The sequence below is a fragment of the Nelumbo nucifera genome, chromosome 3, assembly GCF_055504915.1.
Source record: "Nelumbo nucifera cultivar China Antique chromosome 3, China Antique-T2T, whole genome shotgun sequence".
Taxonomy (NCBI): Eukaryota; Viridiplantae; Streptophyta; class Magnoliopsida; order Proteales; family Nelumbonaceae; genus Nelumbo; species Nelumbo nucifera.
The window spans coordinates 55,791,072-55,818,467 of record NC_142651.1 but is presented as its reverse complement, the minus strand read 5'-3'; the positions used below and the strand labels follow the sequence as shown (position 1 = coordinate 55,818,467).

General features: G+C 35.0%; 3 protein-coding genes across 3 annotated transcripts in view; 1 reads left to right on the top strand and 2 right to left on the bottom strand.

The window, feature by feature from the left end:
• AAS (Pyridoxal phosphate (PLP)-dependent transferases superfamily protein) overlaps positions 1-7,188 on the top strand; it is a 59,593-nt gene extending 52,405 nt beyond the window's left edge. The window contains exon 14 of the mRNA XM_010264176.3: positions 6,817-7,188. Within this exon, the coding sequence (XP_010262478.1) occupies positions 6,817-6,820 (4 nt within the window). The 3' untranslated portion in view covers positions 6,821-7,188. The remainder of the gene's footprint in view (positions 1-6,816) is intronic.
• A 147-nt stretch (positions 7,189-7,335) lies between these two features.
• On the bottom strand, positions 7,336-10,567 carry LOC104600989 (uncharacterized). Its single transcript, XM_010264174.3, has 3 exons — positions 10,358-10,567; positions 9,926-10,055; positions 7,336-9,825 (listed from the first exon to the last, which is right to left on the bottom strand). Exons 1-3 carry the CDS (start codon positions 10,494-10,496, stop codon positions 9,336-9,338), a joined length of 759 nt encoding a protein of 252 aa, XP_010262476.1. The 5' UTR covers positions 10,497-10,567; the 3' UTR covers positions 7,336-9,335.
• Positions 10,568-21,922: 11,355 nt separating this feature from the next.
• On the bottom strand, positions 21,923-23,253 carry LOC104600988 (AWPM-19-like family protein). Its single transcript, XM_010264173.3, has 3 exons — positions 22,985-23,253; positions 22,576-22,753; positions 21,923-22,484 (listed from the first exon to the last, which is right to left on the bottom strand). The coding sequence occupies exons 1-3, from the start codon at positions 23,112-23,114 to the stop codon at positions 22,250-22,252; spliced, it is 543 nt and encodes a 180-aa protein (XP_010262475.1). The 5' UTR covers positions 23,115-23,253; the 3' UTR covers positions 21,923-22,249.
• Positions 23,254-27,396: the final 4,143 nt, after the last annotated feature.

The following is a 27,396-nucleotide window of genomic DNA, read 5'->3' as shown; positions in this document are numbered from 1 at the left end:
ACAGGCCCAGTTACAAGATAACTTGAACTCAAGTATGGGCTAATAAGAACTCTTATCAGCCGAACACTCATACAAAGAGACATCATTCAACATTCTAACACTCCCCCTCAAGCTAAGCATGGATATCAATCATGTTTAGCTTGCCAAGTATGTCCCTGAACTTTGTTGTTGCCAGCCCTTTAGTCAATACATCTGCAATTTGCATCTCCGATGGTGTATACGACACATAGAGTTCTCCTGAAACAATTCTCTCTTTGATAAAGTGTCAATCAATTTCAATATGTTTTGTCCTGTCATGCTTTACGGGATTGTTGGCAATGTTGATAGCAGCTTTATTATCGCAATACAGCCTGAGAAGACCCTCAGCCTTAATACCAAGCTCATTAAGAAGAGTTCTGAGCCATAAGAGTTAAGCTACCCCGTGTGCCATAGCTCGGTATTCTGCTTCTGCACTTGATCTAGCCACAACATTCTGCTTCTTACTACGCCATGTGACCAGGTTCCCTCCCACAAATGTACAATATCCTGAAGTTGATTTTCTGTCTCCCACAGAACCAGCCCAATCTGCATCAGTATAAGCTTCAATTTCAATTCTATTGTTTTTCCTGAAGAGAATTCCCTTTCCTGGGCAAGTCTTCAAGTACCTGAGAATCCTTTCAACTGCTTTCAAATGAGGGATCTTTGGAGAGTGCATAAATTGACTGACAACATGCACAGCATAAGCAATATCTGGCCGAGTGAGGGATAAGTATATCAGCTTCCCTACCAATTTTTGGTATCTCTCTCTATCACAGTAGTCCTCCCCTACTGATTCCTACAGGCCATGATTTTGTTCTATTGGTGTATCTACTGGCCTGCACCCCATCATGCCTGTTTCCTCTAGGAGGTCAAGAACATACTTCCGCTGACATATGTAGATTCCCTCTCTTGACCTGGCAACTTCAATCCCAAGAAAATATCTCAAATGACCCAAGTCTTTGATCTCAAATTCAGAAGCTAGAAACTCCTTCAGTTTTTTTATCTCTTCCAAGTCATTCCCGGTAATTACCATATCATCCACATAAACAATGAGCGCAGTAAATTTGCTATCCTGTCTCCTTATGAACAAGGTATGGTCTGCACCACTCTGAGTGTACCCCACTTTCTTCATGGCCCCACAAAGCCTCTCAAACCATGCACGGGGAGATTGCTTCAACCCATATAATGCTTTCCTCAGTTTGCACACCTTTCTACCAAAGTCATAGCCTGGTGGAGGTTCCATAAATACCTCTTCATGAAGGTTACCATTTAAGAAGGCATTCTTCACATCCAGCTGATGAAGTTCCCATGAAAAATTTGTTGCTAGTGACAATAGAACCCGAATTGTGTTGAACTTTGCTACTGGGGGCAAAGGTTTCTTTGTAGTCAATCCCTTCTTTTTGAGTAAACCCCTTTGCCACAAGTCTGGCCTTGTACCTTTCAATGGACCCGTCCTCCTTGTGCTTTACAGTAAACACCCACTTGCACCCAACAGTGGTCTTCCCCTCTGGCAGATCCACTAATTCCCAAGTTCTTGATTTCATTAGGGCTTTCATCTCTTCATTCATAGCTTCTTTCCACCTTGGATCAAACACAGCCTCTGAGTACCTAGAAGGAACACGCACAGAGGAAAGAGCAGACACAAAGGAGTGATAGGCAGGAGATAAATGTGAGTAAGAAACAAAATCAGCAATGGGGTGCCGGGTGGTGCAAGAGCGGATAGGCTTACGGAGAGCAATAGGAAGATCCAAATCAGAAGTATGAGAGTTTGAATTACCTTGGATTGTAGGGACAGATTGACCCGAGTCCAACTGGTTGCTGTCATGAGGTTGAGGGCCCCTTTTTCTTCTGTTGTATGTAAGTATCTCTTTTTGTTGCCTACTGGAGCCTTCAGGAACATCTGCAGCATCAGGAGAGGTAACCGGCACAGTGGGAGCCTCACTGGGTTGACCCAGAATGTCACAACAAGGAGTAGGAGGAGAGGATGGAAGACCCGAGGCAGATAGGGGGACAAAAAAAGAGGGAGAATGAGAATCCTCTTCCATCCCACTAGTCTCCCCCTGAAGAGGATTTTGAGAAGACTGAAAATAGGGTTGAGATTCAAAGAAGACCACATCTCTGGTGACATACTTTCTCTTGGAGACAGGGTCATAACACTTGTAACCCTTTTGTGTAGGAGAGTACCCCAAGAATATTCCCTTTGTAGCCTTAGGATCCAGCTTGGTCTTCTTTGGATCCTTCACATGTATGAAACATATACAACCAAAGACCCGAGGAGGAAGGGGAAAGTCTGGAAGAGTGGGGCACAAAACAGAGAAAGGGGTTTTCATACCCAACACCTTAGATGGCATCTGGTTTATCAAATATGATGCAGAAAGTACAGCTTTCATCTTAAGTGGGGGCAGTTTAGTCTTTATACTACTAATTAGAGCCTAATCAATATTAAGGGTCGGCAAATAGGGTTTAACCTATTAGGTTCGACTGTTCTTTCATCTTCATCTTCTTCTTCTTCTTCTTCTCCTCTTCTACTGGTTCGGACTACTGTAGCAACAGAGAAAACAAGGTCTTCTTTTTTGCAACATGTCCAAGGTGTCTAATTTCCCCAGAGTCACTTCCCAGCATAGAGTTCCGACTTTAGGGGGGATAGGTTTGGACCAAATCTTCTTCTAATGAAGAGGTTGAGGTGAAGGGACAGAGCACAAAGAGGAAAAGAAAGAAGCACATGAAAAGGAGCCTAAGGGGTTTGGGGTCCAAACACAAGCATCGGGCTCAGAAGGGTCCAAGAAAAAGGGGTCGAGAATTTTGAGAAGCTGAGCAACAAGTTGGAGTTTAGAGTCTATCAAGTCTCTTCTAAAACCCAAATTCCAACTTAAACAAGAAGATTGAGAAGAAGTCACAAACCTCTACGTAGGTTCATTTTTAAGGAGGGTAACGGAAAACAAAGAAGGAAAGAGACCCTTGAGGGTAGAGTTACCAATCCAAACATCCTCCCAAAACGGAACCTTGTCACCAGAGCATATGTCATACTTGACCAGGCTAAGGAACTAGGGAAGAATGCTATGTATAACCTTCCATGGAGAGTTCAAAGTAGCCCACTGAGATACACCAGCATCCCAACCATTACCTGCAACTCCATGAATGCTCTCCACAACTTTATGCCAAAGCCTATCCCCTTCTAGTGCCACCTCTACAACCATTTTCCCAACAAAGTTGTATTCTTCTTCCTTAGGTTACCTAATCCCGACCCTCTTGCTCCCTCCTCTTGCACACTTGTTCCCATCTAACCAGATGATCCTTTCTATCTTCACTAGGTTCCTATAGGAAGTTCCTCATGATCTTTTCTACTTTCAATACCTCCTGTTGTGGCGTCCTAAAGACAAAGAAAGTAAGTTGGAAGATTCGCTACGGTAGCTTTTATCAAAGTGATACGACCCCCAAAAGACACATAACTCCTCTTCCAAGCTGCTAATTTCTTTGCACAATTTTCTACTATCGGATTCCAAAACCTACTTTCCCTTGGGCTTACTCCTTAAGGCATTCCTAGGTATTTCAAAGGCCAACTAGAAGTAGAGCAACCTATAGACTCCGCTACCCTAGTCAACTCCTCTTCCAGATTTACCCCCACAACACAACTCTCCTCAAAGTTGTTTTTTAGCTTGGAAACAAGTTCAAACAACTTTATCATCCATTTCAAATTTCTTTCCTTATGTGTATCCCCTGTCTCACAAAAAATGATCGTATCATCCACAAATTGCAAATAGGTTACAATTGTGCCTTCCCTTCCTGCCCTCCACCCTCTTATTAGGTCTAACCTATCTACTCTCCCAATAAGTATTGAGCACATCAACTATCAAGGTAAAGAGGAAAGGGGATAGTGGGTCACCTTGTCTATCCTCTAGTAACCGGAAAGAAGTCTCTGACCACACAATAACAAGTTTCTAGACACCCTTCTATTTCATCTGCACCACCTCTCACCAAATCCATAATTCCTCCAGGTTTCCAACAGGAAAGTCTAGTCTACTATGTCATGAGCTTTTTCTAGATCTAATTTACACACTAATCCTTTCTCTCCCCTTTGTTTGAAGTCCTCCACACTCTCATTAGTTATTAGAATCTGGTCAGTAATCTATCTACCTTGGATGAAAGCCCCTTGCGATTGATTTATTTTGGAAGGGCTGCTCTTAACCTCAAAGATAGCACTTTGCCACAATTTTGTAGATACTCGTCACTAAAATCTTTAGGTTGGATAACATCTCCCTTTTTAGGTATCAGAGCTAGAAAAGTAGAGTTTATCCCGGGATTAATGAAATGATCCTCAACAAGTTCAACAAAGTCCTAACACAAATCTGATTTGATTATTTCCAAACAATCTTGAAAGAAGCCAAATTGAACCCCTCTGGTTCTGGTGTTTAGATCTGTCCATTGAAAACACAGCTCCCCTGATTTCTTCCATTTCAAAGTCCCTTTCGAGCCATCTGAAGTAATACAGCTCCACAATGCAAGATGGCACCAAACTGAAGTAATACAATCCAAGAATAGTTGGCTGAAAGATTAATATGATATTAACAGTCCAAATAAGGAAAGAAACTGGTCTGCCAACCAGAGAAGTGGGACCAAAACCCTAAGAATCAATCCAATCAACAAACCATAGTTTTCAAAGTGCCAAGGCAAAGCTAGGCAACGAAGGGATGCCTTGTCGTCTAGTTACCTAGTCAATGAGTTTTTTAAAATAAAAAATATATAAATCCTATGGTAGTTCCCTAGGTTTCACAGTAATAAGTGGTAATCTTTAATTATAATTACCATTATCCCCATAAAATAAGTACAAACTCATATCAAAACATAGAAAATCAACATATTTATGAGAAGATGTCGAGAGAGCTGTTTAGTATATCTTTAAGTACATGGGCGGCAGGGTATTCTTGTATGGATACATTTTATTATTAATATATATTATTAATCTGACTGTTTTAGGGGAGATAAAGTCCTAATTCTCTCCCAAAACAGGTTCAATGGTTTTCTCTTAGACTCTGTTTGGTTTGTGGGAAGATTTTGGTGGGATGGGAAAGTATGGGATGGGAAAGGAAAGATTTTGGTTGCAAAAGGGAAAAAAAGTGGGAAAATCAACCCTAGTAAAAGTAATAATTTTATTAATTTATATTCTATTATTATTATTAATTATTAATTATGTATATTTTAATGAAATAATTTATATCTAATTAATATCGATAATTATATAATTAATTATTAATTAAGAATTAACATATTAAAATTTATTTTATTAATATTTACTAAGAATTAATTAATATTTTACTTTATTTATAATTATTTAACATTTTTATTATTTAATTATTTTTATTGAATCATTAATTAGATTAATAGTAAAATCCTTATTTATTTTTCATTAATTACTTAGTTAATTAATTATTAACTAGTTTTTCTTAATTATTAACTAGTTTTTCTTAATTATTAATTAGTTAATAATACTTTTTAATAATTAGTATTTTATTATTCATTAGATATGAATTATTGAAAATCCATAGTTAGTTAATTAATTATTTTAATTAATTAATATTTTTCATTTTATTAGTTTATAAGTTATTATTAATATTATATTTTATTAATACCTATGACTTGATTAATAATTTTAATATTTTTAATAGTAATTACTCATAACTATTAAATTATTTTTATAGATAAATTATTTCTTTTAATTTATTTTAATTAAATTATTAATATAAAATATTTATTTAATTTACAATTAAATAGTAACTTAATTAATTATTAAATATTTTATTGTTAATTTTTAATTTTACATTAATTGTTGACATTAATTAATATTTTAATTTTTATTAGTTTATATTTTATTTTATTAATACTTATGACTTAATTAATAATTTTAATATTTTATTCTGGAAAAATAATTAATCATTAAATTATTATTGATTAATATTTTTATTAATTATTTATTTTAGTGAAATTGTTTTATTAATATTTTATTAAATAATTAATAATTTATGTGTGGGTCATGGATCTCGTATTAACTCTTGGAAATACTACAAGGAAGGTGTTTGTTTTTGTTACATAAGTTTCCCCTACATGTATTAACTCTTACACTCCACATCCCAAGAATTGGGATCTATAATCCGAGATCGATTTCCATCAGGGCAAACCTGTGCCAACACCGCTCTAACAGCCTTTTGCAACCTTTTATTGGGAATATCTTTCCATGAAATAAAGCATACAAGTAGGGAGATATTCTCAGTGCAAAGGCAGTAAAGGTTGCTCGAACGGGCTTTGCCCTGACCAAAGCCAAATTCCTATAATCCCATCTTTTTCCCGTCCCATCTCATGTCATTAAGTGATCTGTGATGGTAATTATGACCCCCAAGTATTTGTTTTTCATGTTGACAACTTGACATGTGTAGATCTGTCTAAATTTTGTGGATCTATTATGCTATTTACTTTGTACAATGTTATGCAAAGATCATTGGCAACCGTTAACTTATGAATATATGGCCAATAAAACCTACTTTTCCACGAACTGCAGTCCTGACCAAGAAATCCAAAGTTGAGATAAATTGGTAAAAGCATTTTGGAATTTGCTGGTTGTGTTGTCTCTTGAAATACCATATTTAGGAATGCTCAATACTGAGAATTTTTGCTGGCTTCAACTTGGAGAATCACTAAGAAATATCATGCCAACCATTCATGTTGTAATCATTCTCATTCACAAATTTACAAAATTTCAAATTACCAATAAAACAATTACTGAGATGGGCAGAGCATATGATGCAGGTAATCACCAATCCAGACTGAATGCTCAAGATTTGCACTACCACTCCGATAGGAAGTCCAAAATTCAAGCATTTGAATAATCTTTCCTCTGTAATTACATTTTTCCACCTACAGAGAAAATCACTGTCATATTTCAATTATAATCAGAATTTATTCACTGGTATTTTACAGTATATTGACTTTGTAAAAAAGTAATCTACAAGGGAAAGACGGTTGATCCTATTTTTGTTTTTTACACAACTGATCTTTGGATAATTAAATGTAAGACCCTAAACATTGAGAATGTTTACAATTTAGAGCTTTTCTAATACACTATGAAATATGCCACAGTAATTATTGATTGAAAAGATCCAGTGAAATTTTGGCCCTGAATCTGGCTTGAGTCAACTTAGAGTTGAATCTCATCTGCCTTGATCAATCTGTTGAGACTTGATAGTAATTTTATTTTTCTATGCCTATCCTAGAGTTTACATAAGCAGCAACTAAAATTTATGCATTCTTTTCTTTTTGTAATCCTGAAGTTGTTATAATACTATAAGAAATCATTTGAAGGGCTCAACTGTACTGAGAGTATTCAGAGAGCATTCACTTGGTGCAGACCAAGTACATGGTTAGGAAAATAGTTCAAAATGTTTTACTCTATTCTAGAAAAGGGGGATAAAAGGGTGCTCTATCTCGTAACTGGGACAAGACTGTTGGATCGTTCTTTTTGTACTAGAACTATACCAAAAAGGCATTCCACAACCATCCCTTGCACAAATTTGGATGCAAGGGTCCAGGACTCAAATGATGTATTCATGCAATTATAAAGGAGTTAAGGTAGTTCAGCATCCTGATTTTCCATCCAATAGAATATTTCCAGCATGTTATAGTTGTTCAACACTCTGGATTGTAAAATAGGTGCATGATGGATTGTAAATATGATGCTGAAATGTCTTAGAAAGCTTTTCCCTGGGCCTGGCCCAACCGCTATTCAGAAAATACAGTTGAATCACCATGTGTCAAGTGGAGATGAAATTGTTTTCTCTGTATTCTGGCAAGGTTTTAAAAGGTTAAAGGTATAACTGAGGCGTAATGGCCCAAAAAGGTGGGGTGTAAGCCTCAAAGCTTAAGGGAAAAATAAATTAAAGTTTATAAATTGATAAAAATAACATATAATATATCAAGTTGGAATCATTTGAAGGTACAAATACTCATAAAATAGGAGTTTATAAGCAATAAGTCTAAGCGTTTAAGTTTTAAATACAATAGTAATTAATCAGCTAACAATTATAAACGTTTTACATTTCTTGTTTCAAAATGCAATGATCTCAGATTATTCAAATGAACAATTTAGAAGAAAGGAAACTTATGTAGAATCATTCATATAATTGAATAGTTTAGAAGAAAGGAAACAATCTATTAGGAAAAGAAATGAGAAAAATAACAAACTTGGGATGTTAGATTTAGAATAATAAGGAAAAAAACTCATTTGATTTATCCAAGAGAAATTAAGAACTTGATCGGTCCTTTTTTTGCATCGAATTTTCCTAAAATACTAAGAAAAACTAATAATACTTGATTTTCCCTATTGGCTTTTCATTTGGCCCATAATAATTAAACTGCTTTTTCCATATATTTTGAGGCCTACACCTTTTTACACTGTTACTAGGCTTTATTCTTTTCATTTGTACACCTTGCCTCAAAGTGTATGCCTTAAGGCGAGTGCTTCAATACCGAAAAAAAAAAGTGTATGTCTCATGCATGAAAGCTTAAGCCTTTAAAATAATTATATATCTAGGCCCAGACGAAGACATGTAGGCAGATAGCCCTTTGCTAATATTTTCTACCAAACTCAAAATCCATTTCAGGCCTTATTCAGGGGGATATGGGGCAATGCCAGTATGAATAGTTCAATAGTTATTGCAGAAAGATTTTATTGATGCCTGATGACTTAAAAAACAGTACAAGGACAGACAAGGCACCTATTGCTTCCCTGCATTTGGGAGATTGAAGCAGGATCTGCTGACATGCTTAAGCATACTAGAGAGTAGAATAGCATTATCTCTAGACCCATTTTCTTAACCCAGAAGAACACCTCCCTAATCACTCCACTTGCAAGCTGGTGCGGGAACCCTCATTGTGGTGTTCTGTTTACCCTTATCTATTTGCTTTCCCAAACACAGTTCGTGCACAAGTTATTATTTATTATGATTTCCCATTCACTATTTATTTAAATACTATCCACAATAAGAATATCCTTCACCACTAAAACATGACGTATGAATCGACTTCGTGATAGATCTATTTAATTAAACTTTGCTCAACTATTTTATCTCGTCTTTCTTCCATATCAGGTTTCTTATCTGAAAAATATTGGTAAATATCATCTATTTTCTTTTCCATAGATTAAATAACTGGGCCTAATTATAACCGTGTCTAATAAAATACCAACTTAAACCATAAGAGGTTTGCCTTTCGGTATCAGACAAAATTTACACCAATAAGTATCAGACACTGTGCTTAAAGTTGAAGGCTACTCAGTTAAACTCAGAAGGTGAAGAAGTGACCAAATTTGGCAAGCTAGCTTTGCTGGTTGAACAGGCAGTGTCCAAGTTGGCATGGATGTCATCCAAGTTCCATAGGTCACCCCATAGGATCTCCTCACTTGAGGCCTCCTGCACAGAGGCACTGCTGTTAAACATGGAAGACATCATGCATTGCTCCTCAGAGTTGCTGGGATATATGAAGACCATATCTTGCCTCACTGGGGATAGAGATGACAATCTATGGTTACTCTCATCAAATAGAAACATGATTTTTTTCATGTCAAATTGGTTTTGTTGATGTTGTTCTTGCAGCTGTTGTTGTTGCTGCTGCTGTAGTTGCTGCTTCTTTTGTTGAAGCTGTTGCCATCTTCGAAATCGAGTTTTCGACCTTTCAGAGTGCTCCTTCTTTAAATGGGTCCTCCAGTAGTTCTTGATCTCATTGTCTGTTCTCCCAGGCAAGCTTTTTGCAATTGTCGACCACCTGAGAATGGAACCCATCTTCCAGTAATTGCAGAATAATAATCAAGCTTCATAATCTCCAAGTTTAGAAACTTCAGACATGATACAGTTGCCTTAATTACCTGTTTCCCCATCGAGCATGTAGCTCCATGATGATCCTCTCTTCATATGGAGTTATTTGTCCTCTCTTGAGGTCTGGCCTCAAGTAATTCACCCATCTCAACCGACAGCTCTTACCATTCCTCTTCAACCCTGAAACCCAGTAATAAGTATGACACATCTAAATACATAAATGAAGTGAAATAAAATAAACAAAAGAGCTACTGGCATTTCATTAGTCCTAGTGAACGAGCCATGCCCACGACTCATCAGGTAAGACAAATATCTTAGTGGTGATGAAAGATCTCATCTACAGAAGAGAGGGGAGGTAATTGATCTGAGAAAAACTGGTTCACTAGGCCAAGTTTGATACCTACTCTAGTCACAACCCAGATTTTTCCACACCAAAAGACAGCTGACCCAGTTTGAAAACAGAGGATTTAAGTAGTATTTACCTGCAAACCTTGCCACAGAGTTCCATCTTCCCTCTCCATGCAACCTGACATATTCAGTGAGCAACTTATCCTCTTCAGCAGTCCAAGGCCCTTTCCTCCAACCTTCTTCAAGGATTCCCCAGCCTAATCGTCCTGCCATGACCCCCCAAAATATAAATCAAGCTCTCCTTGATTACTGATAAGCTTTCCCTCCTAATTCTATGGCATTAGTTTGTAATGTCTGCCATATTTATATAAGCTCATAATTCCTACCTCATTCAATCAGTCAATTAACTGTCCCTATCAAATAATCTCTATCCATCTACTCTTTAAGTTCAGGCTATCTTTATGCTCCATCATGATCAAGTATTTGATCCATGACCTAAGTGGGTCTACCATGTATTCTTGTGCATCCTCATGGAACTTCATGTCATCTCACAATCATGAACTATTTACAGTGATCTAGACCATTTGATGAGTGGGCCACCTCATGTGACAGTTTTGAGTCCAAAAATCATTAACAATCAACTGATCCTGAGATTCCAATTCAACAGTTCAGATCATAAACAACACTAGGGTTGCTGTAGTCCATAACCTTAATATATGATGGTATTCTATAAACCTCAGGAATGCTGACATATTGGCTGGCATGCCTCAGCAAGTTACATTACAACTTTTTTGGGTTAAAACAAGCCATTTACATTATATGTTGCTAAATCTAATATAGATATACAGGGAAAAGAAAGAAAAAGGAAGCTCATAGCCACCGGACACGTATGTGTTGGGGCTTATGTCTACAAGCTAAAACTAATAGCCCTTTTGAGAGTTCACAGCTGTAAACGTAGGAGAAAAGAAAGCATTTCTCTAAAAGAATAGCTTAAAAACATTAAGTGGACTAGAGCCCAATGGGTATCTACCACCTGTTTGATTTGGTGAGACCATCTTCTGGGAGTATTCCTAGGAGTTTGATACGTGGTGACCTCCATTATTCATTTGTTTATTAAGCATGTGCTTGTAGGATACCGTTTTCAGGTTATTGGAAGCTTAAAATAATAAGGGTGTGGATGTCAGAAGGAAGACACGTAGGGTGTCTGAATGTGTGTTAGAGACCGATAGAATTTGTTTATTAAACCATTCTGTCCATATCTTTTTACGGATGGTGAACGAAACCCTAAAAAAAAAAGTGCTACTATTATAGTCCAACAGATCCCTTGGTGTTTCTAAATTCCTCTTCTTTTAAGCTTTTCGAAGTAAGGAATTTAGAAAAGAACTCCACCCAACCTTCCAACGCACGCCATGTTTTGATTGAGATCAAAATAAATCAAAGTTAAAAAAAAAAAAGAGCTTTGGAAATGAAAAGAGAATGAAAAAGTAATTTTAAGAGATGTATTGGGATAAATTTTGGATAAATATTTTAGGATATGCATGGATAAACATGAATACATTGGAAAAACTCGAATAAATCCCAAAAGTTATATTAATGAACTAAATCTGGTTCTTAGATAATTACGGTAGAAGAAATATATTCAGGCGATGCATAGGGTGGTATCCGGATTTTTTATTCAAGACAACTCTATCCACACCTACCCAAATAACATTACAGCCACATATGGCGAACATCAAAACTTCCTATGTGTTATTATGCATGGGGAGATGTTCCCAAGGCAGGCATGCATGGGTAGAGTTCTTGTGGGTATGAGATCCGGAGTCATTAAAAAGATGTTCATGTTACAATCAGTTTATTAACTGAATCAGTTGTAAGTGAGATTAAATAGATAATCTCATATTTAATTATATATTTGTTGAAAATTCAAAAAAAAAAATCCACAAAATTCTAAAAGGGTTGTGAAGCAATATAAGGAGTCTGAAATAGATAACTGCTTTTTAAAACATAGTATAGATGAATGAGATATATAAACATAATAAACGCATATTTCAATAGCTCATGTGAAGTATGGACCATCATAAAACAATTAAGAAATGCTGAAAAATGATAGAATAGTAATAACTAGGACTTGTATATATATATATATATATATGCTAATTCTTAGAAAACCAATTATTATCAATTTTTATAAATATTGACTTTAATAATCAATTGTTTCTTAAAATTTATTGATCCACTTACACAAACAAAAGAAAATGTAAGTTAAAATTTAAAACTCTTATGATAATAATAAGTGGCTGAAGCATCAGGATTATCACAAGGATAGTCATGCTATCTGCTAGAGAAATGGGCTGAGCATGTGTTATTCTCATGAGAAAACTCTGCTGTACTTAGTTGGCTGGTGTAAGTTTCGGTGGCTGTAATGTAGAGTTATTGAGTGGAGATTAGTGGAGGGTTATTAAGTGGATAAAGCCAATGGCATGACTTAATCTAAGGTTTTTAAAACCTGACCCGGACAATGAATCGGTCAGGGATCCGGTTCCCAGGTTGAATGGACTGACCGTTCGAACTGAACAGATAGTCTGTTCTAACAAAAAAAATAAAAAATAAAAAATGATCAAAACCATTGAATGGTTCGAATAATTCAACTGCCTGGATCAGCGATTTACTGACCAAATCAACGTTTTTTAGCAAAAATCTGGTTTTGGTCCGTCCGATTTTGAAAAACATGAATTAATAGGAGATGTAAAGGGGGAGTCATTTAAAGAAATGAATTTGAAGGAACAACTTAAGAGTTCAATTACAGTGTATTTTCTATTTAATATTGGCTGTATGTTAAATCCAGATCTCAACTAATCATGTTAAAGTTTGCTTACTTTTTATCTATTCATTTTTCACAAAATGTACTTTGACATTTTACAATCAAAACTCCAATTCCCTTTCCACTTTCCATCAAGGAAAGAAAGGATAAACCAATATGTTGTAATGGATCAAGTAAACATTTTATAATATATATTCTTGTTCTAATTATATATTTAGATGCCTGACAACCCATATCAGTTCTTAGAAGCGTAGGGATTTAATCTTGTGGCTCTTTTTCTCCACTCTTCTTTTATTCCTTGTTAGTTTTGGTTATTTGAGCACATACTTCTATTTTTTTAATAAATGGTCGAATCTCCAATGAAGGGATAAAATTGATACTTTTTGTTTATAATAACATAAAGTTGGTGCAATGGGCATATTTCCAAAACGCACTCTAATAAGTAGAGGTTCCCTATTTAAGAATGAAAATAGGAATAGCAATTTCCACCCTACTATCCCTTTACAACTGGTACAAATACGGATAGGGTATGGCATTAGGCTAAACCTGATCCTATTGGACCGGTTGGATGTTGATGTAAGACATATATATAAGGTTCTAAATATTGATATGCCATTGATACTGTTTTTTTAGTTTTTTTTTTTCAAAATCGGTTCAGGGGGGCGGTTTAAAGCTCCTCCACCCCCTGAACCGGTCAGAACCCGATACACCCTCTGTAGGGGTGTATCGGGGGGCTCCCAATACGATACTATTGGCCGATACGGGCCAATACATGTCAATCTTTTGAACCTTGGATATATAAATTTATGTATTATTTTGTGTTACTCTATTTTACATTCTTTTCTTTCCATTTCTCCTTTTGCCAATCGTTTTTCTTGTTTCTGATTTTGCTATTTTCACAACAACTAACTTGTATTGAAATAGAAAAAAAAAACTTACATCATTAGATAAGTCATTTTACTTGGAGTCTGGGATGAGATCATAAACTTATTTCATGAGTGTTCCCTTACAGAACTGGTTATCCAGGAGATTATTCTTTCTGTAGAACTCCTCCTATAAGAAGTACTAAAATTTAGATCTTATATGAAACTTGAAATCAAACATTATAATAAAAACATTACATTTTTTTTTGAATAATTGTTTCTCCAGCAATCATAAATAATTATTTTACTTTCATGAAATGCTTTCAAATCAAAACATTTGAATCGACAATTTTCTGAAGCTGTAATTGTATGTAACCCTGGATCGAGATCTATTTATAAGAGTTGCTTATTGGTTGTATTAAGTGATGCCACCCTATCAAATATAGACACATATCTTTGAAAATGACTGTTTTTTATGATAATAATGTTATTCCAAAGTATCTTACAAAGGATGCATGTATTTGTGTTGGGGGGTTAAAGTGAGATTCACAAGGAAAACAAAGGAAAATAGAAGGTATCTGAGTTATGCTTTTGAAGTATTTGCTTAGAAGAGATTATTTAGGTTGTGGTTCAGGATTTGTGCTTTTTAAGCTTAAGAGCACAAAACCCCAATTTTAGATTTTGTGTTTTGTGGCTTAAAAGTGTTTTAGTTTAGATTATAATAATTTTAAAATGAATTCTTACCAAACACAAAAAACAGTATTTTGGCCCAACTTTGTCTTTCACACCCAAAGCTCAAGGAAAAGTTTATCCAAACAGAACCTCCTTACCCACTTATAAAGGATTGAAATACCAATCAGGATTTGACATGCATCCAACAATCAATTCTATCAGTAGACAGCTGCTTAAATAAGGGCACTTGAGTAATGTAAAGATTGAAAATTTGAATCATCCTCAACCTCAAACTGATGCACTTATGTCTAGATTAGACGATTATTTCCAATCCACCAACCAGCCCCTTTTTTTTACCATTTTGGACTCGGGGCCCACCTCTGTATGGGCCATACCTAAAAGATTATATAAGGAAAAAAGAAAACTCTCATGATTAGATAACTTCTAAGTTCTAAGCATATGATTTATCCTTAGAAACTTTTTCTTTTAGGGTTGCCATCAGAACTTTTTCCCACCCAAAAGTATATTTTCCTTTCCAACACAGGAAGCGTGGAAGTTATTCTGCCCAAATCCAATCCATTTAACATGCCCTATGAATTCAAACCCTATTTACCAACCAAAAAAGAAAAAAAAAAACCTCACTAACAATGGATTTTGACCAATCCACATTTACTTTGACCCATACCTAACTTCAGCATTCCAAAAGGTTTATAGGATAATTACTCAACCAGCCTGTGGAAAGAACATCAAGCAGCTGAACCATGTCCAACCTTCAAACATCTTTGACTCTTGACTTTGCCTATCACCCAATATGAAGCATCAATTCAGTCTCTGGTCTTTTGTTTACTTTGACTATACCTGTCTTTCACTTCAACTTAAACCAGATCAATGCAAAAACATTAGCCAGTTGGACTGTTGGAGTATGAAGTCAAGAAATTATTCTTTATATCTGATATTTTGATCATATCTCCCTGTTTTGAACATCAAACTGAACTATATATGCCCAACCTTCAAAAATCTTTTACTTTCACTAGATCTGTCTATCACCTACTTACTATGAGGCACCGCCCAGCTCTTTGTTTGACTATTCCTGTCTTGAACTGTGAGATATTTCCGTTGAATGTAAAGGCATTAGTCGGTTTGAATATATCTGGTGTCTTTGAACACCAACCCATTTGGCAGCTGGTTGAACCGGATTCTTCTTTACTTTTCTACCAGATAGGTGACTGGTTGGGTACAGTCAGGCAAGGGTCATTCTTCAACATAGATCGTGCCTTTTAAATACAACCCATTTGAGATTGTAAGGTTACTGAATAATAGAATTAATTACATAAACAAGGCTCCAAGTTCAAGTCTAATTTATCTAATTCATACTCAGCCCATATTGGAATTTGATACATTTAGATTGGGTTTGGATTTAGGTTGGACTCAATTGGGTTTAAGCTCAATCCAGGCCCAACCCTAAAAATTGGGATTAAGATTCAAGTCTGAGTTCAAGCCTAATTTATCTAATTCAGGTTCAGCCCATATTAAAATTTGATGCATTTGGGTTGGGTTTGAACCCAATTTGGACTTAGTTCAAGTTAGTCAATCAGCTCACACTAAAATTTGGCAAATATATATATATATGTGATGCAAATATGTACGTATGCATGCAAATATATAAGATTATGCCGGGGTTGGGTCAGGCCAAACTTTTGGACCCAAGCCCAACCCACTGACCAAAAATCCGAACTAAGCCCATGTAAAATTGCGAATTGAATTGGTACTCGGTTGGGCCCACCCAAGTTGCACCCATAATCATTTGGAATGAAAGATTTTTTCCACTAGTAGCAAGGATTTAAGTGAACTATGAATTTACCTCATACATGTGGTAGTTTGGTTAATATACTAAAGTAACTCCATATGTTTGCCAATATTTCCTGTCATTCTACCTCAGCTTCAAATGATTGTACACTAAGAAGTAGAATTTTTAGCAATGTTGTTTGTCTACAAAGAATCTGTATTCGAGGAGAGTCAAGACAGTTCTGTATACAAATTTTTGCAGTTCAATTTATTGATTTATAATATATAGAAAATATATTATAAATATATATAATACATATTTATTGATTTATATAAATAAAAATATATAATAAATAAAATATATAGAAACATATGTATATCAGTCAGTTTGGTTAATTGTTAGTTTTCTTTATTAGTTAATTGAAATCGAACTGATACCTTCAATTTTCTAAAAATACCAAATTGACCAGTTCAATTAACCGGATTTTTTATTTGGTTTCAATCAGCTTTTCGATTCGGTTCGGTTTTTTAGTTTTTCTTGCTCACCCCTAGGCATCATTGCTATTTCTACCAAAAATGTCTTGGGTTAATCAACATAAATTCACATACAATTCTTATTTTGAGGCTATTTATGGTTAAAGTAGGCATATCTTAAAAATGCATGTGTTAAAAGCTGTTTCTAGAAAGATTAAATTGGTGTTTCTTGCTTGAGGGGTGAAGTCTAATCATTCTAGTTAAAATAATTCTCACATGTGATGTGTCAATAAATATTTATTACCAATTTGTACTGATCAACCCGAAAGTTTGGCTTCCTTGTATAAAAGATAAAAGTGTTGTATTTATTGTAGTATTAAAATACATTTAATTTTTCTCCCCTCTCTTCCCTCTTTGTATGCTTTTTGTTCTTTTGGCCCCCAGTTTTCCTTTGTATTTTCTATATCTTGTTTAATTCTTTGTGCCTTTTAACACTTTGTTTCAAATGTTTCAAAATAACATTTCTTACCTTGGTCTCTCTTTTATTTGCCCTAGTGTCTATAAACTTCTTATAATAAAGAATCAGACAATATGTGGATATACAAATTTAACACAAATTTAATAAGGCTCAATTTGGAAGGAGTACAAGCACAAATATATAGAGTGCAAAACCTTGTATTTTATTGTATTTTGTATCTATTCGTACTATACATATTTGCATTTATACTCTTTCTAAACTGAGTTTGGAAAGAGTATAAATACAAATATGTACAGTGAAAATACATACAAGATAATACAAAATATAAGGTTTTACACTCTACAAATTTGCATTTGTACTCCTTCCAAACTGACCCTAAAAGAGTACAAGTATAAATACATACAAAAAATACAATGTTTGCACGCTATATATTTGTATTTATACTCCTTCCCAAGGTTCAAAGTATCATAAATGCTATGTGTATTGGAAAGGCAAATTTAAGAGACGTATCGGGATACACCTTGGATACGCATGGATACAGACGAAAAATTAAGATACGCATGGAAACACATGGAAATGCTATAAATACTCTAATAAATCATAAATAAACATTAATATCACTAAATATAACATAAATGAGCTATTTATGCATAAAAATAACATGTTTTAGTAGGTTTTATGAAAAATAAAACATATTATAATCAATAAACGGGAAGTCGGGAACAGAAACATATTATCTAATTATGGACATTATAGATCAAGTAATTATTTTTCATGTTTTATTCTAATTTTTTAGAAACTAAATAATTATTTATATTTATTCAAATAATTATTTTGCATGTTTTATTGTAAAAATTAAATTAAAATTAAGAAAAGTAAATATGTAACAAAAAATTGAATGAATTTATGGACATAATAGATGAAATAATTATTTTGCATATTTTATTCTAAAAATAAAAAAAATAAATATCAATGTTTTAAAACATAGAGGTGCTTCACTACTTAGAGGCGTGAAGCATAATTTAGAATGCAACAGGCGTAAGCCTCTCGAACACAAGGAGATGAAAGCTTCCTTAAGAGGAGGAAGGTGGAAGGGGGGATTTCATTTTTTTTTCTTTATCTTTAATAAAAATCTTTTATAATAAGAACAATAAAAATGCATAACAGTTGTTAAAAGGGGGGTATTGTCGAAGCGGAGGCGAGCGAGCGAAGCAAGACCCCCCTAACTCAAAAAAAATAAATTGGGCTACATCGAAAAGGGGGACGGGGGGTCTAGGGGAAAAAGCCCCCCAGCCGAAGGGGCAAGGGGCAAACCACTTTCTTTCCCCTTATCTTGTCTAACATTGGCTGAAAATGTAAAAGAATTTTGAAAAAACATATTTATTTTCGCTCCTTTTTTCACAACCTTGAAAAACTTATTGAATCTTGCAAATTTATAGATGTTTTGGAAATTTTTTACAAGATTCGAGTCTTTAGAAAGGTTAAAAAGCTTTTTGAAGGGTAAAGGAGTTTTATTTGCGATTCTACCACAGTAAAATCATACTATATCGACCGATACGGTGTCGAAACGCACCGATACTCAACGATACAAACATGATATGGCATCGATACAATGAATAGATACGGTACATTCAATTTGGTACCATGTCCCGTGCCGAAAACTTGCCAAAACGATATGTATCGACCGATACGGGCCGATAGGTGACAAAATTTTGAACCTTACTCCTTCCAAATTAAACCTAAATTTAACAAATGCAATTTTAAGAAAAGTGATCAATGACAATATTCAGCACCCATCATTCTTTAATTCAGTTCACTACAATCATTTTTCTACTTCATCCCGTAAGTTCCATTTTCCTTTCTCTAATTTTCTAACAAAAAGGGACGGAGGAGAGCACGCCCCAAGGAATCGTTATCTAGATGCCCAGATCCTGCCATAAATTATGTAGCTTGGTTGTCTTCTTGGATCCTTTATATATGCCAAAAACTCTAATACATAACATACCCTATTAAGAATTGCTCCACAATCTCCAACTTTTTGTTTTTTCATAGCTTCTTCTACTTGAAGCAATATACACTTGATCCTATCCACACTTTTCAAACGTTGCGTAATTACGTTGAGTTCCTTAGCCAAAAGAACTGCTTCTGCTGTTGCTACTTGGTAGGACTATAAATGAACTGAGCTATCCCAGCACTTAAGCCTGAAACCTATTAGGGCTCTATTCGTTTGCTAGTATTTAGCAGGGGTTAAGTTGATAAACCGACTCCATTCGTTTTCCAGTATTATATTTAGTAAGGGTTAAATCGATAAATCTCGATCCCCACGTTCATTTGCCACTATATTGAATCTCATGGTAAGTGAATGAAGAGTATCAATTACTACCCGCTCTAAAATAACGCTCCCTCCCTCCTGCCTCTCCCTTTACCCAGATAACCTGTATCACACATGACACAAGAACACTGAAACTGAACTTTCCCGGACAAAATTTACCTGAGAAGCATTTGCTCGAAGTGAAAATGAATGGGGCGGAAGGAGAAACCAGCCCCTATAAAACTAGCAAGGTCCCTTCACTTAATTAAAATTAGATAATATACATTTTAAAAAACGATCCGAAAATGAAACTGTTCTAGCCATCGGTTTTTGAATTGATGGTTCAATCATTTGGTTCGAATGGACAGTTTTTTTTGACAACAAAAATTAAAAATGGCTAAAACCGTTGAATGAATTGACGGGTCAACGGTTCGACTACCAAAGTCAAAAGATCATTGACTGATTCAAAGGTTTTTGGCCAAAGACCAGATTTGAAATAAAACGGAATCGATTGCCTAAATAGTTCCCGGGCCAAACGATCTGACTATCTAAGTCAACGGCAATTCAAAAACCATGATAATTATAATATTACAAAAAAGTAAATAAAATATTATAATTCCTGTTAATTATTTTAAAGAACTAATTAATTACCTTTTGATGGTCCAAATATATCAAATAAAAAATTATATAAATATCCTATACTTTCCGAAAACATTCCACCAGGTTAAGACCAATAAATAACAGATTTTCAAACAAAAAACTGACATCATAGTTTCCACAAACTGACCTTGTGAGCATCATAGCCGATAGCGGAGACCCTGCTAATGTTTTGTTAATTAAAGAACTTTAATATGCTTCAAATCACTGTTTTCAAAAACGAACCGGATCGGACGGTCGGATCAGAAAAACCGGGAACCGGTCACCTAAAACCGCTTTTTAGGTGACCTAAAACTGGTCCGGTCGGACCAAACCGGATCAATTCCGTTTGAATCATTCGAACGGTTTTAACCATTTTTCAATTTTTTATTGTTTCAAATTTTCTTATTTTTTGTCAGAACGGATTGGCCATTCAGGTCAAACGGTCGAACCATTTGAACCGGTAACCAGACCCTGCCGGTTTAGTCACCGGTTCGTTTTAAAAACCATCCTTCAAATCAGTATATATCAAAGAAATCGGTGCAAGTCAGTGCTCACTGATCACACCATTCGAACAGCTTCTCCTAACCTTACATTGGGAATATCATATGTCAAATAGAGCGGAACGGATCTTGCTGAACTCTATATCAAACCCCATTACTTAAAAATTTTGTCAGTCTCTCTTGCATCTTTGTCACTCTGTCAGATCATGCAATAAACTGGGGTTTTTTAATGTTCAGTCCACCCAATAAATCTTCATCTCCCCTTCATTAACCAAAAATCTAACACTAATGTTTCACTGTTCAGTCCACCGTGAGGTGCCCAAGTGCGAGGATCCGATCCCGTTCCACTTCAATTGTGTAATGTAAATAATGGTCAAATAGACTCAATACCACCCACCCATTTTTAACCATTTTTTAATTTTTAATAAATTAAATAAATTAAAAAATGCCATTAAATTTGACTCGGCCAGTTAATCCATTTGATCTCATATGATTCATTTTTTATTTTGGATAATTTTTTCTGGCCTTATAATTGCTTTGCCCCGTTATTTAAAAAAAAATTAAATCTTTTTTATCTCAAATTACAAATTTTAATATTTTTTACAAATAAAAAAATTTATAACTAAATTAAAAACATAAATTAAATATAAAATATTTTTCATATATTATATGCTGCATTCGAGTGGTTTGGGTTCCGGTTAAGTTTTAAAACATTGTTAATCGCCTGTCAAGGAATTCATTTTGATAGAAATGGGTTGATTTGTCGGTTTTTTATGAAGGCAAAATGAAACTCATGAATGGGCACTGGACTGGAACGGGCGGTCAGACCGGTTGATCCCGAAATTAGTCATGACTCCGGGTGAATTAATTAGAATCATTATTCATGTCTCCTAAATTTTTTCTATAATCTGTTTTATTTTTTATATATTTTTTATAAAGTTCTCATGGACCTTTATAAAATTCTTATATAACTTCCCCTCAAGTTTCTATTTAGTCTGCTGTCTACACAACAGTAATTTGCAAATGACATGAAGGAAGTAAAATCCAAAACACCAAAACAAAATCCTCTCTGAAGGAGCCGTTTGTCAATACACTCAAGCCAGAATCTCGCCAAACAAGCCTCAAAGAAAATGTGACCAGTAAAAAGCATAAGAAAAATACAAAAACCAATTGTCCAATATATACTTGCACATTTACACCACCGAAGACCTTCGGTTAGGAGGCCACCAAGTGTCTTTGTTAAGTAACTACAGAAAGTTAAAGTCTCCATATAGAAGAAACAACAACTCCACAACCAAAGAGCCACTTAACCACATGCTACTAACAAAAGCAAAAGAAGGAAACAAAAGGAAACAAAAGACACAGTTACTTGAACCACACACAACTCAAGATCAACTGAACTGAACTAAATATGGGAGCTGATGAAAACCAGTTCTTTTTATCTGCTTTGTTCCAGCTGCTGAACTTGGGGGCTCTCTACTCTCTACGCCCTAACTCCAGTCATACCCCCAACCTTATGAGCCGGCTCAACCTCAGCAGCCCCAAGACCGTAGTTAGTAGTGTCCCTATAGCCTGGGCCATACTTGCTGCTTACTAAACCAGCATGAAGCAGTAGCAGATACAATAGTTGGGTGAAGGTCAGAATTATTATCAGAGCTTCCAGTATCCTCAGTCTCCAACTCCTCCATCCTCCTATACTTATCTCCTTGCATGCCAACCTACAGAGCATATGTGCACACATGAACAATCAATCATACAGATATGGCGGAAGAGAAAGACTAATACTTGTGTTGTGGGGTGCCTACGTACCCAAACGCCAAGGCGGTCACGGCCCATGCCACGAGCGATGAAGACCCAGCGGCAGCAAGGCTGTCGTTCCTCCAAGCCCTCATATGGTTGCTTCCAGCAAATTTTGAAGCCACACCGACCACGCCAGCCAATATGGAAAATACCAGGAAGAATATAGTTGCACCATTTCCTCCAAACCCTGATCGATCAATAATGTTTAAACAGAGACAAGGATTATCAGTAGTATTCTATAATACCCTTTACACTTTATAAACTTAGTTCTGAGGACTGGGGTCGTCTGGCGCTGGCTCCAGCTAGATTGCCTGGTGGCATTAGGGTTCAACTGGGCCAGCTTGGCCAAGTGCCCATCCAGTGATTACTTAGAGAGAGAGAGAGAGAGAGAGAGAGAGAAAAAGAGAGGTTTTGTTACCAGGATTGCCTGTCTGGCCATTGATGAACCTATTAAGACACCAACTAGCAAAGCCCACAACCAAAGTATACAGTATCAAGTTGAGAAACAACAATGGCGCTGCTATGTTTCTTCCAACTGCTAGAGCCATTTTCTCTCTGCACTTTCTTCCCTAGTTTTCACTTCACAGTTCACACAACTACAAGACAGAGAGAGACTTCAAGGAAGATGGAGTACTGTAAGCTCTCTGACTTCGCTTCCTTTATCTCTATTTGAGAGTTTGGATAGGCGTGAAGTGAAAGTGCAACACATTATTATAGAGCAAGCGAGGACATGAGAATATTATACGTGTCGGCTGATAGGAGTGTTAGTAAGAAATTCTGAACGTTTGAGATTATCTTGCTTACAGGTGGGGGACACGTGTCGAATTGGGTGACATGCTTTTCCATGAAACCCTCTCTTGGACTTTGGAGCTCAAAGGGTTTGTGCATATCTAGAACAGAACAGGGTTCTAAGAAACTCCTCTGTCTGATGGTTTGTGAAGTCTAAACGGTCTCATCACACCGATCAAATCATCAACCACTCTTGAGGTTTTTATTGACCAGAACCAGAATCTTCTAGCCTTCCACAAGTAGAAGGTAGCCCTGTAAACTGTAATACACTTGTAATTCAACCATGGAGGCTGGAATCCACAACATTCTGATGCAAACTCTAGAGAGACCCTTTTCTTTATTTTTCACAAGGAAAGAGAAAACATGTGTCTCTGATGGATTCTCCTTCAAAGCGACATCATCATGGTTTTTCCAAGGTTTTTAAAATTGAATCGGACAACGAATCGATCAGATCAGGTTTTCGAGTTGAACAGTCCGATTATTTGAATTAAACGGACAGTTCATCTTGACAAAAGAAATAAAAAAAATTAACAAAAAATAAAAATCGGAAAAATTGTTGAACGGTTTGATTATCCGGATCAATGGCTTTCTAATGAAATCAACGGTTTTTGGGAAACAATGGTTGTAGCCTTCTAAGATAAAATAGAATTGGTCACCTGACCAGTTTCCGGTTTTTTTTATCCAACCAACCAGTCTGATCCAGTTTTGAAAGCCATGATTTTTCCTATAATGTGTTTACTTAAGTATAAACCCTTGTTATCTTGATACTTAGATAGACCAGTATTTGTTATATATATTTTTAGCAAAAAGATCATTAATTATCATTCTAAGCCTTATCCCAGTTATAGAATTCTATAATCCTATATCACCATTCCTACCACTTAATGCCAATTTTTAAGAGAAATATAATGGCGGGAATTTTTTCTAAAAATATAGAAAATTATGCTTAATTATTCAAAAAAAAATGTTTAATCTTGAGAGTGTAAGATATAGACTTACAAACCGCTACCCGGCCAAATGCATCTGATCCGGTCCAAACTAATAATCAACCTAAGAAAACATGTATTAAATAAGAAATGTAAATACAGACAATTCCCTCTTTCACCAGTAGTCTTCTCTAACTTCTCACTCCACGTACTGAGGATCCAGCCATTTTCCATACTTTTCAACTTCTCTCTTCAAGCCTTCGGAGCCGATCACCATAGAAACCTATCAAATTTACACAAACTAAAGGGACTTTTAAATCTTAAGAGTATATAGGAATATTTATTTTAAAAATGTATTTATTCTAAAAACTTTATATATTCGTAATTATATATGGCAAATTTAGGTGGTATTTGATAAATCTGAAATATGAAGTTTAAAAAGTTAAAAAGATATTAAAAGATATTAAAAGTGTCTGAATAGATAAGCTTATTTCTGTTGGACCAAGCCTTTAACATCTGAAATTTTCTAATTTTATTATTTTACCCCTAGAATAGACTATTTGGTAATTTTGAGTTCAATTTGTACTATTTCATATAAAATAATTTATCGAATTTAAAATAATATTTAATAATTAACAATTAATAAAAATAACTAATAATTAATAATAAATAAAAAAGACAAATAAAGTTTAATAAAAATTGAAATAATTAACACTATTAAGGATTAAAATAATTAATACGAAATTAATGAAATTAATAATTAATAATTAAAAAATACAAAAAAACTAAACAAAATAAATTACAACTAATAAAAGCATTAAAATAAATAACACTAATAATTAATAATGTCAATCATTAATAATTAACAATTTATAACTAATAATACATAATATTAAAATAATGAACACCAAATAAATATTAAAATAATTAATAAAATCAGTAACTAATTAATAATTAATAATAAAAACAAATAATTAATTACTAAATACGTAACTAATATCTAATAAAAAATATTAAATTAATCAACAATAATAAAAATTAAAATAAGTTATAATTAATACAAAAAATCATAAAAAATAAAAAATAATTTATTTGATTCAAATAATTAATAAAAATAAGAATAAAATCAAAAACATGTATACTTTCTAAGAACCCTATGAACAGTCGTTTGAAGAAGAAGAAGAAGAAGAAGAAGAAGAAGATACATTCTATTAGATGAGCGGTAATCTTTAGACGAGACAAGTGTGAGGATGATCTTCTTTCCCATTCCAGAGAGAAAACACAAATGGAGAAATGTTTTAGCTTTTGGAGTTAATAGGGGCAAAATCGTTTGAAGAAGAAGAAGAAGATACCAGTGACGAGGCGAGCGACGATATTTAGACAAGACAAGCATGAGGATGCTCTTCTTTCCTGTTCCAGAGCGAAAACACAAATGGATAAATGTTTTAGATTTTGGGGTTAACAAGGACAAAATCGTTTGAAGAAGAAGAAGAAGAAGAAGAAGAAGATGATGATGATGATGATGATGATGATGATGATGAGCGGTGATCTTCAGACAAGACGAGCATGAGGATGCTCTTCTTTCCCGTTCTAGAGAGAAAACACAAATGGAGAAGTGTTTTAGGTTTTGGGGTTAATAGGGGCAAAATCGTTTGAAGAAGAAGAAGAAGATACCTTCAACAAGACGAGCAACGATCTTCAAACGAGATGAACATGAAGATGCTCTTCTTTTCTGTTATAGAGAGAAAACACAAATGCAGAAATGTTTTCGATTTTGGGGTTAACAGGGGCAAAATCATTTAAAGAAGAAGAAGAAGATACCTTTAACAAGAAGAGCGGCGATCTTTAAATGAGACGAACGTGAAGATGCTCTTCTTTTCCGTTCCAAGGAGAAAACATAAATGGGAAAATGTTTTAGGTTTTGGGGTTAACAGGGGCAAAATCGCATCATTTCCAATTTGGGGGGGTATTTTCGACTTTGGGCTCGCTCTAAAACGTGTTTGAGCACGTTAAGAGTTGGCCCACGAGCTTAAAATTTTAAATCAGAAAACAAGATTAAGAGAGAAGCAACACCAAATGGGTCTAATGTCTAAAAAGCAAGTTTTTCATACACCAAACCTCTAAAAAGCGTTATCAAACACCCCCTTAACCTGTCTATATATTTATTCTTAAAATGGCTTACTTCAATTGCAAGAATTTTGTTAGTAATTCTTGTTAAATGGATTTTTAAAATAATTTCTCATTTTCTATTTTTTAATAACTAACCAAATTATTTGAAATAGTAAAATTTGTTAAAAATAATAAAAAAATAGCAATATATATATGGTCTCTACTTCCACACTATGCATCCAAAAAGGTTTCATGAACTTGTAATAAATTTTGGAAGACTGATTTGGACAAATCCATAGTAAAGTGAAATTACAAATAGGGTTGTTCATGGGTTGGGTTGGGTCGATTTACTGATGTTTTTCCAACCGACCCGACCTGATCGAGTTACCTGAAATTGAAACCAAAACCAATCCTGTGTTAAGCAAAACCGACCTGATCGGTTTGAGTCGGTTTGGGTCGATTTCGGCTCTACTTAGTGGTGACTTAGTTGTTGTTCAAGTGTTCATTTCTGGCTCTACATTCTCAAAGGAAACCAGCATTTCCTTAATGTTTTGTGGTCCATCCATGGATCCAGTTGTGGAGGGAGTAGAGTTTGAGAGACAACTTAGTTAAGTAGGTTGTAACTAGGATAGAGACAACTTAGTTAAGTAGGAACTAAGTACGTTGTAACTACTAACTAGGAACTAACTACTAAGTCGGTTCGGTTTGGGTCGGTATCGGTTTTCACACATGAAAACCAAAACCGAACCGAATCATCGGTTTATGAATTTTTATAACCCGAAACCGACCGGTGCTGAAGAAAACCCGACCGACTTGGATTGGGTCGGTCCAGGTTGGTCGGTTTGGTTGGGTTGGGTCTTCTTATGAACAGCCCTAATTACAAATTACCACCTTTTCTTTTTTATTCTGAATTTTCAGAGTTGTGTTTATATGGATTGGACAAATCCATGCACGCCTTGTTAGTTAGATATTAGCGACAAGAGACCTGATCTGCTCCTCACAGAAT